Source organism: Lactuca sativa, chromosome 7 (assembly GCF_002870075.4).
Source record: "Lactuca sativa cultivar Salinas chromosome 7, Lsat_Salinas_v11, whole genome shotgun sequence".
NCBI classification, from domain to species: Eukaryota; Viridiplantae; Streptophyta; class Magnoliopsida; order Asterales; family Asteraceae; genus Lactuca; species Lactuca sativa.
The window spans coordinates 14,132,735-14,149,378 of NC_056629.2; the positions used below are offsets into that span (position 1 = coordinate 14,132,735).

At 34.0% G+C, this 16,644-nt stretch overlaps 1 protein-coding gene across 1 annotated transcript; it reads right to left on the bottom strand.

Annotated features, from left to right (window-relative positions):
- Positions 1 to 362: 362 nt before the first annotated feature.
- On the bottom strand, positions 363 to 2,187 carry LOC111906004 (S-adenosyl-L-methionine:benzoic acid/salicylic acid carboxyl methyltransferase 3). The gene is made up of 4 exons (XM_023901745.3): positions 2,023 to 2,187; positions 1,512 to 1,922; positions 1,135 to 1,392; positions 363 to 919 (listed from the first exon to the last, which is right to left on the bottom strand). Exons 1-4 carry the CDS (start codon positions 2,095 to 2,097, stop codon positions 548 to 550), a joined length of 1,116 nt encoding a protein of 371 aa, XP_023757513.1. The 5' UTR covers positions 2,098 to 2,187; the 3' UTR covers positions 363 to 547.
- Between the last annotated feature and the right edge of the window lie 14,457 nt (positions 2,188 to 16,644).

The following is a 16,644-nucleotide window of genomic DNA, read 5'->3' on the forward strand; positions in this document are numbered from 1 at the left end:
GTGTCATTTTCCCTAATATAAATAATAAATGGAAGTAGATTGCTATTTATTGCATACAACCATATAATCGGTGCAATATACTTTTATTTATATGTTTATTAAATCATTGTAGTTTCATAAATGTGTTTCAGGTTGGACAAAATTTATGTTGATACAGATTTGGTAACCATAAAACTTACATCATTCAAGTAACAAAATCACAACAAAAGTTTCAACATCCGAATTTTTTAAAAGATATTTGAGCAAATATGATAAAGTTATCATTTAACACATCGACTGTTTCCTTGACTTCTCAATCTTAGTATCCAATCCATAATGTAAAACACTATAACGTATTGTCAAAAATCCAAGAAATAGAAAAATGAAACTAAAAACCATTGAACAAATAAGATAGAGTAATATATAGGCACAATACAACAAGATAACGGAGTAGACGTTTACAAAAGGCCAATACACAACAATTACAACAGAATATAACATACCAACAATCTCAATAACGAAAAGTTTAAAACAACCAATACACTTATAATTTGAACACATGAATATCTCATTTTCTAGTCAATGAAATGACTACGTTAAGGTGTCTGATTTTTTTGTTTGCTAGATCTTCGGCCACTTTCATTGTCAACTTCTGAAATAGCACATCAATATTTAATAAATTTCCGAAATGAGATGTCAACAACGATTCATAAACAGTTCTCAGAGCAGTTGTGCAGTTTTTAGCATGGATGTGGCTCTTCTCATCTGAATCTTTCACATTTGTAAAGTCTGTATCCCTTGGATCCCAGTTACCTTGAAAAACATTATAGGTATTAATAGAAAATGATCCCTCATTGTGAACAGCTTTACTGACTTCATCCTCGCATGGAGTATAATTTGGGATATTGAATGAGTGCAAATCTGATTCTTGAACTAGTCCCTATAATTTTTAAAAACATATATGGTTACTTACGTACACAAAACAAAATTTTCAAGTGAAGAACCTTATATATATATATATATATATATATATATATATATATATATATATATATATATATATATATATATATATATATATATATATATATATATATATATATATATATATATATATATATATATATATATATATATATATATATATATATATACCTCTTTAACCATATCGAGTAGTGATTGTGATAGTAGCTCAAGAATACGACCACCATTTTCAGTGGTGGTTGGATCAACACTGCTACGACCAAGAAATGTTAAAACCATGCACCCACCATGCACTACTTCCTTGGATCGCATTTGTAGAAACTTTATAAAGTCGGTTTGAAATTGCTTTTCATATGCTTCAAACACATTGGGAGGACTTGGTGTCGCCATGTATATATTATCTTTGTTGTTTTCAATGCCTTCAGGTATCTATAAAATGTCCAAGTGATCACTATGAATAATTAATTTGAATAAAAGATAGTTTGAACAATATTTAACTATATGTATATTTTTTCACATATTGATTTTGCAAATATGTATATTCAAACCTGAGAAAGCCAATGAACAGCCCAAGAGGAGTGAACAAGGTGTACGCTTTCATCTGGAAAGAGTCTACCATAAAAGGAACCCGGATTAGCTGAAACGAAACAAGAGCCAATGTTTTCTCCCTTCTCCTTCTTAAGGTTTGCATAAAAGTTGGGTAGCAATTGGAAAATGGAATTGAAATCATTTCCAAAAAGATCATTTAAGCAGATTTGAAATTGTGGTGCTTTATGATCATTTTCTTTACGCAGCTCAAGGACTATATCAATAACCATAGATGCAAGCAAAAGTGTATTTGTGCCAGGCCCGCATCCTATATCTGCTAGTACGAAGCTTTTGCTGAAGGCCGCTTCAGTTTTAACCATTCCCTTGATTGTATCTTGCAAAACAGTCTCACTTTTCCTTATCACACTTTCCTGAAAAATAATTTGATTCCAATTTACAAATTTAAAGACGCACTTGATATATATATGATTGTATGTGTATTTAATGAGATCGAGTACGTGTAAGAGAGACCTGAATCAATGAGTTGCTTGCGTAGCTTGATTCTCCATGGCCAACATTCATGCGTAGTGTCTTTTCTACTTCCATGACTAGATATATATGTTTCCTTTGCCTTAATTTGTTCTGATGTTAGCGGCCTTCATTTATAGGCTTCCACAAGTGATCTGTTTATCTCAAACTCTTTTCATTTATCTTTAATTATTACTATTTTTCGATTATGATAGTTTCTAGTGATAACCTATGAAATTGAATATTATTTAATTATATTTTACTGAAGTATTCTAAAATGGAATTGACTATTGGCAACCCAAAGACTTTTGGATAATGATATTAGTAGTTTTATATATTGCTGTACATGTGCCTAAGTTTCCATGCATCCGCCAATCAGAATTCAGGTGATCAAGATACTATAAGAGAACGAGTCCATTAAAAACTAAACGTTTTAGTTGCCATTGTGGAACGGTCTTCCTTCATTGTATGAATAGAGATTATAATATGAGGATTTAACGTTTACCAAAAACCACAAAGACCCACTTTTTTATTTGGTATTGTTATTGTTATTTGAACGAATAACCGAATAAGTCGTGGTAAAATCTTGAATATTTTGTTTTCATTTGACAACCGTTGGATTGAATTGTGTTTTTTATTTGACAACCATAGGACTTTGTAGCCATCGTAATGTCAATGTCTTTCAAATTTCAACTGTATCACATTAATTTTTACAACCATCTCTATATCAATCAATGCAATATCAATTCTTTTTAAAAAAAGAGCACATCCTCACATCAATAATTACTTTATATATTTTAACAAATACCTTATCTATTTATAAATAATAATTATTCAAATATGATTATTTAAAAATAAATTTATACATAGAATATGATTGTGAGGCTCTGAGGAGTGGTGCCAAGTGCACCAGCTCTTCCTCAGCTCCGGCTAAGAAAAGAAGAACCAAAGAAGAGAGGAAGATATGGTTGTCGAGTAGGGGAGTAGGAAGGAGGGAAGAAGGGAGGAAGAAGAAACAAACTCGACGATATTCCACCTCAGCATGCCGAGTGGTACGGTCCAAGTAATTGGGAGAGAATGAATAAATTCCTTTTCTGGAAGGATCATCCTTCCTGAATGCAACATACAACTCTACGTTGTACTGCACTCTCCAAGTGTGCCTGTCCCCCTCTTCTTCCTTATCATGGCAAGTTTTTGTGAAATAACTCCGATAAGAAGAAAAAGAAGACGTTAAGAGACCCTCCTGGTCCAACCCTAGACACTCAGTTAAAGATGATATTTGACGTAAAATTCAATAGGGTGTGTAATTGTATTTATACAGCAACATTACAGGGATAAGAAGTAGATCCTAAATACATGGATCTATAGTTACAACAAACATTCAAATAATCCTATCTCTAAGCTAAGCTATTCGTTTGCATTCCCCATCAATCTTAACCGCTACAAGGTTTAGACTGTGTCTTAGATGCTGTAACATTTGTTTGGTCATCGGCTTTGTGAGTCTATCAGCTAATTTGTCACCAGAAGAGATGAATCTAACATTAAGTGCACCCATGACTACCTTTTCTCTTACAAAATGGAAGCCCACCTCTATATGCTTCGTTTGAGCATGAAATATGGGATTTGTTGTTAGGTAAGTCGCTCCAAGATTGTCACACCACAACAAAGGTGGTCTTGGTTAATGAACTCCTAGTTCCTTCGGTAATGAATGTATCAATGTAGCTTCTGCAGTACCATTGACAAGTGCCTTATATGCAGCTTCGGTACTAGATCTAGCAACTGTTGGTTGTTTGCGAGAACTCCATGATATTAAGTTTGGACCAAGAAATATTGCATAACCACATGTGGATCATTGATAATCTATACATCTTGCCAGAGATAGAAAAACCTAAGTACGAGACAAAAAAACACATAACACTACAAAGTTGCAAACATAAAAAACACATGATGCTAAAAATCTTGAAAAAAAAACAAAAACATGTATTTAGAATGTAACATGACAAAAAATCCAATATTACAGGAAAGTATATGAAATGAACTAAATTAACATGTATTTAGATTATCCAAATTATTTTGAACAATGTTTCTTCAAAAATATACTTATTGTTGTTTCATACCTACATAGAAAGTTTAATGAAATTTTTTTTAATTGTAATTATGCAATTTGATTCTAACATATAAGAACGACCACATAGAAAATTTAGGAATCAAATGAAAATTTTGTCTATAATACCGTAAATCTTATATTTAAGGAAATAAGATCATTCTTAATTTAGATTCTAAATTGTTAGCCTACTTTTGATGTAGTTCAGGTAGTAATATGTAGGCAAGAATGTTGATATTATGTGTTGTATATTATTGTTATTGATAAAAAACTAAGTTGTAGTTTAAATTAAAAGTTCTTTTTTCATGGTAAGCATGTTGCTATAATTTGTAAAAAAAAAATAACATAGCTATTGCAGTTTATAGAAGTTGTTGAAGATCGAGTACAAGATATTAGGTTAAGAATTTAATATGAAAAATTATACATTGTTGTTTTGTTTGACTTAATGATGTAATATGTTAAGCCAAAAAAAACCTTATGCAATGTTTTATGAGATTTCAAAAATAGAAACATATCTTTCTTAGTCATAGAAAACAATATTTGAAAGGTTGTATTTACTATACAAAAACATATACAAATTAGAATAATTATAGTTTAACCCTTTTTGGATTAAATTGTTTATAAAATCCATCACCTTAATAGTGAATAAAAAATAAATTAAAAGACATTTACAACACGAAAAAATCACAGCGGGTTACTATTAAAAATGTTATAACAATGTACTTTACACATACATTCCTAAAAATGGTTTAATATGAAATTATTATATTCGACAATAAAGTCATAAACAGTAACCAAGTTGAGATAGTCAAACAAACATAAATAGTAACAACGGCCAATTTGATCCATTTTTAAATTAAATTACCAATTTATCCTTCTGATGAACATAGTTCATCCTAAATTAATGATTTAGCCTTCAGATAAAAAATGGAAGTATCATGCTAAAAAATCATTTTAGTATACGTGTCGTATCAATATCTATTGTTGAATTTCTTTTCCAGCCCAATGTTTTTCTAGTTTCCTAAGTCAAATTACTCTTTTACCCTTATGTGTCCTTACTTAAAAGTTTCTTGCATCTAATTTGCAATCAAATTAAAATAAATCACATAAATTTAGGAGTTTAATGATACCTTCAAAAGGTAAATTTGAATCTTCCTTCTTTATTCTATCACAAATAAAATTGCCTTTTTGCCCTAAACCTTAAAATCGTACTTAACATTTTAAAAAATTCATCTAACAATATCAATAACCTTTAGTTATGATTTCAATTTAAAGTTATAAATGTTGTAATTCAACCATCATATTAGGATATTAATTTACATTTAAACACTAAAAAATATCTCTTTATTCCTATTATATATTTATCTTAACAAATTATTTAAGTTCTATATCAAGATTGCAATCCCTGTAATTCAGCCAACAATTTAAGATATTATATAAAATCAAAATCAATAACCAGGTTGAGATAATCAAACAAACATAAATAGTAGCGGCTTACGATTTGATCAATGCTTAAATTAAATTACTAATTTACAATTTTGATGAACATTATACATACTAAATTAATGATTTACCCTTCAGATAAAAAAATGGAAGTATCATGCTAAACAAATACACAAAAAATTGATTACCATGAATAGGAAAATGGGTAGGGTGCATTTTGATGGGTTTTGGTCATAAGACATCCTATGTGCTCATACAAACCCTAATGCTTGGATCTAGGTTTCTCTATTGTACATGCTTTGAATCCAAGACTATAAACCCTAATTCTAGCATATGGAAATCGATATTAACATATAATTAGGTTTATGATATTACCTTGATTGTTATGTAGCAATAACAATCCCAATTCCTCCTTGAATTGACTTTGGAAGGCTTAGAGTCACAAGTGTCACTCCTCTAATGGTTCACAAACACCATAAGCAAGAGGATGAAGAGGAGAGAGGATGGAGGTTACCAAAACTCGTGTGAAACCCTAGCATGAAGCTTGTCCGCGTTTTGGTCCTTAAGGGATCTATATATAGTGAGACAATTAGGGTTATCTAACAAGGAAACCCTAATTTGGATGCTTAAGCCCTAAGCAACCCATGGAGCCCTTTCCATAAGGCCTTAGACGATTTCATATGGGCTTCCCCCATAGAATTCGTCCACCTTATAATAAAAGGCAATCCATGGCCCAAATTGCAATTATCTTATAATTACAATTCCAGTCCCTTAAGTTTAATTAATCTCTTTTAGTCACAAAACTAATTACCAATTATTGACTAATATTAATTAAACAATATGATTTCTCCTTTAATATATTATTCTCATAATATATTAATAAATCATATTTAATCCTTTCTCTCCATAATTCATCCTATCAAGTTGCTTCGGTGAAGGCAACCCAAAAGGACCATGCACCATCGGGTCAAGTACATACCAAAATAGTTATGGACTTAGACACTAATCCAACAGTCTCCTACTTGGATAAGTCTAATAATTATTATGTGTATGACTTCAGATCCTAATCTGCAATCATAGCTTTCCAAAGCCGCTGTCAACTCTGATCCTATCAGATACGCGTGTCCTTAGATAAGGGATCATATATTCCTCCATTCTAGATATCATATGAGATATGATTTCAAATCATTATCTTTGTACTATATCTCGATTCCGATTTATGACGACTGACTAATTGAACAAATCAAATTAGCCCTAGCCCGGCCGAGCATTTACGTTTGTCATCACTAAATCATCGAGGGGCCCAAAGATATCGCTTTTATCCTACTTTGGATAAAAGGAACGGATAAACTTTGATACAATGCTTGCTTGCACTCACTCACCGAATCACACACAATAATATGTTTTATAACACCAAGTTACTAGTGTGTTTACATATTATCAATGTGCAACCGATTCGCAAGAAACAACTCACACATCTCGGTTTCAAGAATATAAGATGTTATCATCTCACCAATCACTCGTGATACAATTCATGGAGTGATCCAAGTGAGCGTGGGTTTAATCCAATGCTCAAATCATATTCATAAGCACTCATGAACGTTGCAGCAAACATTTGCTTATGTCTAATGCTCTTTAGACAATCTACACACCAATTCACGACAGTCTTCTTTCATATCTACTTCCAACATATGAACGACTGTGGCCCCGTTCGAATAAGTTAACTGCTCTTAACCAATTTAAATTATTCAGGAAGTCAAAACATGCAAATGTGAAACACAAGAATAATACTAATCTCATATGGCCTCAAACCTTTGAGCATAAATAAAACACCTTTTATTTATCACCATATTGATTACTCATTATTTGTCGTTTCGGGTAATCAACTCCTTACTTGAATCACAACACTTGTCCCATGATCCTAACATGCACACAATGTTTACCTATGGTTCTTACTTTGTGAAATAGACCAAATTGAGCACATTCCCAATCATTCTCATTTCACAACTCCAAATCCTTTTTCCATAAGTGAAAGAATATCAAATTCTTGCTACTTATAGATTATGCTAGATTCTAACATTTTATGCAATGATCCTTTCGTAATATCACTGCACCAAAGTCACAAAGACTATTGCCAATGAGATTACAAAGTCCTTTATCGGAAATTGTTACAAGACAATTCCTTAGATATGATGTCTCTCACTCAAAGTACATTCCTTTGAACATCCTTTTGCATAAAGGTTTCTAATCTAGACATAGATTTTCAATATTCAATTCCCAATATGGACACGCTTCCATATTTTCCATATGACAACTCATTCTTAATAGAATCTTATCTATTCATATTAATGTCGATATGGTCCATCCATTATGGAAACATTTCCATATTTTACAATACTATACTTCCAACTACTCACAAGCAACCAATCCTCGTCGAACTTTGGATTGTCCTTTGATAGTTGTTTAATTATTTTAGTGAAAACCGATTCTAGTCCTTTCTCCCTCTAAATGCGCTAGACATTTGGAAAAATTTAGAATGGTCAAACATTAAAGCATTTGCAATCAATCCTATACCCGAAGCGTATGGGACACGACGCATAATGTTTTATTTGCTATGTTCTCAAAATTCTAATTGTGAAGAGGAATGTCGTAATCATAATCGAAATTTTAAGAACACACTATGTACCCTTGACTAAATTTATTAACATTTCTCAACCTAAACCTTTAGATTTGGAATGAAGCATAATATTCTCTCCCTTAATTATAGCAAAACAACTATTCCATCCTTACAACTTTGCAAAGAATGACTCTTGTTTTCTATAATTAATATTGCCAACTTGCAATACTTTCCTTAATAATCATACAATCATAACATTTATGCTCCCACTATCATGATGATTATTATAAGCATAACACTTATGCTCCTACTAGCTTCGACATGTATTCCTAAACATCTTAACTTTCAGAAAAACAATGCTTATTGAATTTCTTAAGTTCATGTTTCTAATACTTAGTGCTTTGATAATCTTTTATCAAGGCTTCTTGAACTTATACACCTTTGCCTTAGATAGTTCATATGTGTGTGTAAACAATTGCCAAACCTCACAATTCAAATTATGGAAAGGGATACCGTAACCATAATCGAATTCGAGAATGCAATTTTACAATTGGTGGTTGTCGAGGCCAACACAAATAATAACCCTAAATATTACACACTAAAATAGTGTATAGTGGTAAAGGGATCGAATCCACGGAGATTGGTCCAATTTATAACTCTATGAAAAATCTCTTTGTAGAAATACTTGTAAAATGACAATAAAAATAAAATGGGGGTTTTGGTGTTTTGAAATACTTGAAACAAACTAGAATTAACTATGATTTAAATAGACAAATGCAACAAAAATAAGAGTTTGATGTAAAATCAATAAGGGAGAGATGGTCGACTTAAAGTTTCCTCACTTTGACTTTTGATGAACATATCATTAGAATCCAATGGTGCAATACTTTGATTTAAATCCTTAATTTGGCTATAGTAATCCAAGGAGCTTGAGATTACCTAGACTTTTCTTAATTGTTGAAATGGCTAGAGAAGCTCATAACAATTTCCTTAGTCAAAGTCACTAATTCCAAATAGCATGTAATTAGTGAAAGTCAACTAGCATTAAGAACCAAAAAGTCACCAAATCCAAGAGGGGTCAAATGCTTTCACCACCATGTTGGAGGAAATGTTTTTATGATTGTGTGAAGCAAAAACAACACAAAAATCATTTGTTGCTTGCTAATTTGAGGATCCTTTACTTAATCAAGAAATTAGCCAACTAATCACCACAAACACATTAAGAACATGTTCATGGGTTCTTCAACATTCAACAAAAGTTCAAAGGATTAACCAAAAGTCAACCAAGATTAGTTTAGCCAAGCATGGCTAAACCCAAAAGAAACAAAGTTAGAGAAAATTGTACCAAACATTAAGCAAGAAGCAAGAGGTAAAAATATGATGTTCTTCAAGTGTTCTTGGCCTTCAAAAGTCTTCAAAACTCCAGAGAGAATCTCCAAAAATCGGATGTCCAAGAGTCTCCAAAAGATGGGCACCAACCTTCCTCAAATAGCCTTCCAAATGGATTTCCGAAATTACCCCTGCAGAGCCTTGCGCGACCCGCGTGCTGCTGCGCGGGTGGTGCCTGACATGGGCTTCTTTGAGATTTTGGGCCTCCAAAGCATATCCCACTAGCCCAGATCGAATCCAATCACCTCCTAGCCCATTTTCTTCAAGTTTTTCTTCATTTTAAGCCCAATTTGACCTCTCCAAATCCTCCAAAGCTCGTGCACTCTCCCGATTAAAAATCTACGTATGCTTGAATAAACTCCCGCATCTTGCAAATTTAAAGTTTATTTCTCTCCAAGCCTTCAAATAACCATCAAGCTCGCTCCATGCATAATCTCCACAATCACTAAGCCTAACATCATTTTTGTCTACCAAATCTCATCGCTTCCCATACGTCCCGAACATTCCCGCTCCACTAGTCTCCATGAAATCTGCAGTAAAGCTCACGAAACTAGAAAGTGCCCGAAATAGTCATAAAATAACAAAAAGGAAAATATGCATGAAAATTAACTAGATTATGGATGAAATATGCTAAAATAAACTATAAAAAGAAGTAAATAAAATGAAATTATCAACAATCACTATCTTCTTAAAATCTTTCTTCGTGAAAGCATTTCCTCACAATCATTTTCACGAAGGAGGAAATCTTATGACACTTAGATTTAAATGGTGTATGTGTTCCTATCCATGTGAATTTGTTAAAACCAAAGTTTACGACAAATTCAAACTCATATGGACCGAACTTTCTTAATCTTGATTTCTTGCCTTATGGTAGCACAGCTGCCCACCATCTCTTCCAAGTAGTTAAGCAGCTCACTCTTTCCTATCAATGTACCTTTCATTGATTAAGGTGTTTTGCCTTTTATGAGTTCAAAATGAGAACTCATAGATGTGACATCCCCAATTTCTCGGCCAGAAAAGACCGGTTTGTTTATGCTTTATTTTAAAATCAGAGTAATCGTTTAAAGAAAACGGTTGCGGAATTTGTTCCCAAACAAAATATGATAAAATTTATCAAAACGTTCCTCAAAGAGAATGTGTTTTCATTAAATAATAAAACCTCAGGATGTCATGTTCCGATACAGACCAAAAGCATAAACAATATAAAATAGACCTTACAACAGTTATTTGTAACTACTGATCTATAATCCAAAATCTCTCATCAAGTCCACCAATTTATACTCTTGTGCCATTACCTGTAATGCAAAGAAAACTGAGTGGGTCAGGCTTGGGAGCCTGGTGAGCATTAGGGATGAGATTTAGAACCGGAAAACCGGACCGGAACCAGAACCGAACCGGAACCGGACCCGTTAGAACCGGAATATATAGAATCGGGTCCGGTTCCGGGTTTAAAAATTGGCTTTATCCGGGTTCCGGGTAATCCGGGTTTGGGTCCATTGGGTCCGGGTAAACCGGGTCTAAAATCCGGAACCGGAACCACTTTTAGGGCCGGAACCACTTTTTGTGAAACGTTTACAATATGCATATCTTATTCGTTTCAACTCCAATTGACACACGATTTTTTCCAACATGTAGTTTAAAGTTTGTACATGATTCTAGACTATAAATTTTTCATTTTTAGTTTTATATTCATTGACTTACAGTCCTCAAAAGTTGAGATACCAAAGCTGAAAGTTTTTAGTTTTTTTATATTCGGTGAAAGTTTTAAAGCATGCATATCTAATTCGTTTGAAGTCGGATTGACATGTGGTTTTTTCCAACTTCTAGTTTACAGTTTGTACATGAGTTTAGACTATAATTTTGTCATTTTTGGTTTAACATTCAATGATTTACAGTCCTCCGAAGTCGGGATATCAAAACTGAAAGTTTTCAACTTTTCAGCTATTTGTTTTTGTACCTTGTATTATGTGAAAATATTAACACAAGTATATCTCATTCGTTTAAATTCGGATTGACATGCGGATTTTTCCAGAGTGTATTTTAGAGTTTGTACATGATTTTAGACTCTAATTTTGTTAATTGTGGTTTTGTATTCAATAAGGTACAGCCCCCCAAAGTGGGGATATCAATATGAAAATTTTCAAAGTTCAACCCACTAAGTTGTAAGTAATTACCAAAAAATTCCGGTTTTTTCGGGTTTTCCGGGTCTAAACCCACTTTATCCGGTTCCAACCTACCCACTTTGATGTTTCCGGGTTTTCCGGTTCTAGACCCACTTTACCCGGAACCATACCCGGAACCGAACCGGAACCGGTTCCTATATACCGGTCCGGTTTCCGGTTTTATAAAATCCCGTTAACCGGTTCCGGGTCCATTGGGTCCAGGTTTGGACCCACTTTCATCCCTAGTAAGCATGTAGGGTTTTCAACCCACAATAATACATTTATTATATTGAATTATCAAACAATCAACCCAAATACTCATTCCCATTATCTCCTTTATTTCTTAAGGATTTATCCTAAGAATCAACTATCCTTTAACCATTTATTCCTAAGGATTGACCTAAGGAATTGACACAAAGTCCACCACTGCCAAGGTCCACAAATTACGATTGGTAAACACTTAGTTCAACATACTTAACAAACACCTAGTTCTAACACTCCTAGTGAACCATTAATTCAAAACATCTGGTGAATACTTAGTTCTAAAACACTTAGTGAACACACTCAGTTCAACAACACCAAGTGAACACATCTAGTTCAAAAATACTTAATGAACACATTGAGTCCAAAAATACCAAGTGAGCACATAGAGTTCGGAAATAACTAATGAACACATTGAGTTCAAACACCAAGTGAACACGTAGAGTTCAAAAATACCTAATGAACACACTGAGTTCTAAAATACTTAATGAACACATATAGTTCAAAATACCTAATGAACACATTGAGTTCAAGGACACCAAGTGAACACATATAGTTCAAAATACCTAATGAACACATTGAGTTCAAAACACCTATTATTTCGTCTCACATCAACTATTTCATCTACCCATGTTCTACCCAACATATTTGTAGATGCAAACACATATAAAGTTTAAATCTTTTAAAACATGTATAACACATTATTTCAACATTTATCTCAAGTAAACAAACAATGTATAAACACCTAGCACATACTTCATAGCAAATACTTCATATCTATGCGGTAGAAGAAAGTGAATATACATTCACACATATAACAACAAAATATACACATAATACGTATTTCGTATAAAATACTTCGTATTTATGCGTTAGAAGAAAGTAACCACACACTCACTTGATCAGAAGATGATCGGACAGCACTACAACTTGCAGAAGTAGTAATCCACAGCAGATCTGGAAGATCTCCACAATAATCGAACTTCTCGCGGGCAGAGCTTCGGCTCGGGAACCGCACTTCTCGGGATCTTCGGGATCTCGGGACTTGCCTCGGGGCTAGAGAATAATACCGGGGCTTCGGGGTATTTCTGGCATGCAAAACGATGCAAAAAGGGAGAGAGAAGAGAAGAAATTGGCAACCCTAAACGGCTGGCCCTTCAAATCTATGTATAGGGCAAATTTGGCCCTTGCCACGTCGTGGCAACCTTGTTCCACGTCGTGGGCTTGGTCGTCACTGCATGCGTCATCCCAAGTTGCATCTGGGGGCCTCTCGGAGGTGTCAGGACACTTGCCACGTCGTGGAAACCTTGTTCCACGTCGTGGGCTCTGATAGTTTTGGGGTTTCGCGCCCTGAACTTCAGAAATTCATAACTTTCGCATACGAACTCCGTTTTCGATGTTCTTTATATCGACGCGAAGGTGAGATTATGATCTACAACTCTCATTTAGACTCCATTGGCTAGTTTTGACTTTATTTTTAATATATTATAAGTATATTAGTTATATATTATCTTTAGTAGGTCAGGACAGGAAAACTCCGCTCGAAATTCATAACTCCTTCATCTGAACTCCGTTTTCGTCTGTCTTTTTATCGATGGACTACTATCTAATAAATCTTCAACTCTTGTTTAGATCACTAAGGATAAATATCTATCTACCTTAAGTTCACTATTTACATCGCGTTGGGTCGTGCCAATTCTGTCGCGAAACTTCGACAGGTCATAACTTCTTCGTTATAACTCGGATTTTGGCGTTCTTTATATGCACGGAAACCTTGTGACATATACTAAAACTTGGTTAATATTAATCCTTCTAAATAATCTTCCATCAAAAAGTCATTTTTGATGCTTATCGTCTCTAAATTGACTAGCCCTGATCTACGGGCGTTACAATAGAACTCACATGCATAATTAACTCGATTGAATTGGCACGGAAACAAAATAATGTCATCACGATAGGTTGTAAACCTCAACTCGTGTGCTAGTGATGATCGATAAGGTTTATTTGATTTGTTCTTGAAACCTTTCAAGACTATTAAGACTCCCACTGACTCCTTGACATATAAGATTCTCTTGTCAATAACCATTTCTTGACAAATAAATATTCAAGAGTTAGTGTAGCTTTTATCAAAACACTTCATAAATTGGTCCTAGTTGGTCTTTGTCTTATCCAAGACATCACAACTTACCACATTTAATGAGTGTTATAAACCTTCTTAATACTTTTTCACTTAATGTCACAATCTTAACTTTAAGACTTGTTTTGGAACGAAGTATGATTGACTTTTTGATTTAACCATTTCTTCAATTCTTGATTCCTCTTCTTAGACATACAATTGTACTAAGACTCACTTAGAGGATCAATTGAGATATGGTTCTTAATCATTAAGACCTATCATAAAGCATAAAAGGTACTCTCCCTTCTTCTTAGAATAGAGAAACTTTTATCTTTCTGCCTACTTGATTCTTCTTATTCGTTCTGCTATTGATCTAAACCCTTTAATCAATTTCGAATAACACTTAATCTTATAAGTGTAATCATATTTACTAAACCTCTAGTAAATCATGACGAATATCTTTGTTATTCTTATGGTGAACTTGATCAACACACAACTTTGTGTGCTTGATCTCCTAGTCCTTCACTTGACACTTTGTCAATGAATTTGTCTGATTTCCAAATATGAAATTTCTCATTCATCGTGCAACCAAGTTACATGATTCCAAGTTTCTGTCCAATTGAAACTTGGGCGATGAGAAACTTTCCCTATTTGGTAAATTCTTGACTTTCCATAAATAACATAAATAAGAACCAAATCCATTATTGCTAATAATAGAAACATTCAAACATCAATTTTTCATATACGCCATTGCAAGGATAAATAATATAAAATCAAAATTTATTTTATTGCGAAAAAATTTTGTCCTTATAATGCAATTCATTGAAAAACTATGCTAATACATCTTTCTTAGCAATCTAATTCTAACTCTAAGTAGTAGCTCAAGAATCTAATCTTCGAGAAATGCGATCGAAATCCATTCCTTCACGGTTAGATTCTGCTCACTTCTTCCCTTAAGCTTCCTTTCTTTTCTTCGATCCTACAAAACATCAATTGTAATCTTATCACATTATGTATTAAGAATCTAGAATAGAAGCTTAAAAGAGTTAGTCAATGGATTTTACCTAAAGCAAAGCCATACGTTTTGACTCTCCCATCTCTTAGATTTCTTAGGTAAATGGGGCAGCTTCGTCTCCAATGCCTTTTCTCTTGGCAATAAAAGCAAATTGACTTTTTTGGAACATGACATGGAACTACTTCAGACATTGCCTTTCTCTTATGATCAAACTCTTTGATCATGACATGTCTTTCGTTGCCATTGTCTATATCCATAGACGTCTTGAAGGCAGATTCACCAATCAACTTTGCTTTTCTATTGCGTCAAACCATTGCTGATTCAGCAGCAATAAGCATATAGGTGAGATCTATAAGGGTCACGTCGCGGTTCATCATATAGTACTCTATTACAAACTCACTATATGAGTTAGGAAGTGATTGAAGAACCCAATCAACAGCCATTTCCTCACAGACAACGGATCCCAACATTCTTAACCTATCAATGTGTGACTTCATCCCTAGGACGTGTGCACACACCGACTTTCCTTCTTTATGTTTACTTGCCAAAAGGGCTTGAGTGATCTTGAACTTTTCAAGCCTTTGAACTTGTGGGTTAGGGAGAACAATTGGAGGAGGTGGAGGAAGTGAAGCATGATTTCTTGTTCCTCGATCGAATCGTGGAATACCATCTTCATGTGGAATGTTTGTTCCACGGGATTTGAGAAGACCATAGTTGTCAAACTTTGACATCTACAATACGGGAGAAAAACGAATTCAAGTTAGTTGATAGATTGAGTCCTTAGTAAATCACCCAAATGAGATACTAAGGCTAGGACCCAACACAATATTCTACAACTCGGGAGAGGGATGCCGTAACCCAAATTGCAAAACATTTGAAGGTAAGTGAATGGCGATTCACTAATTTCCACCATGAAAAAACGAAAAAGAAATTTAAGTTTTAAATCTATGAAAACTCCTAGATCCTTTGAGATTCATTGAACTTTCAATGGCATGTTAAAATCTCGATATGCCCCTCTAGTTTGTGACTGGGATGCCGAGGATCACAAAGCGGGTGTGAATAATCATGCAAACTACATGGTGCCCTCACATGTTACAGTCACCTATTCGATGTGCCAGTAAACCACACACGCTCCACCAAACTATGAGAAACATTGAGTCACCCTTTGCTACCTTTGCTTAGAACCATTTAGTGTGCCGGTAAACCACACACGCTCCACTAACGTCTTCGCAAGGGCACAAAGTGTAATTTCATGGAATTACATCAATTCACTTTTGCCTAAGTAACTATGATTGGGAATTTTTAAAACATTTAGTTACTTTTGTACTTTATTATACTTATAATGAAAGGTTTCGTCCTATCCTACCCGTTCGGCTAACGACCCTCCACTAGTCAAGAGTGCGGTGGGTAAGAGTGGATACCCATTCAATCGCCATTTTATAGGCAATTTCCTTAAACACCCCTTATAGACCAGCTTCGTGAATGAGGCCTACTAACGGTAAGACTGACTTTTACTCA

Coding starts and splice junctions, on each gene's coding strand:
- LOC111906004 (XM_023901745.3), bottom strand. CDS start 2,097: ATGGAAGTAGAAAAGACACTACGCATGAATGTTGGCCATGGAGAATCA. Junction 1,923..2,022: donor CAAGCAACTCATTGATTCAG/GTCTCTCTTACA, acceptor ATTATTTTTCAG/GAAAGTGTGATAAGGAAAAG. Junction 1,393..1,511: donor CTGTTCATTGGCTTTCTCAG/GTTTGAATATAC, acceptor GACATTTTATAG/ATACCTGAAGGCATTGAAAA.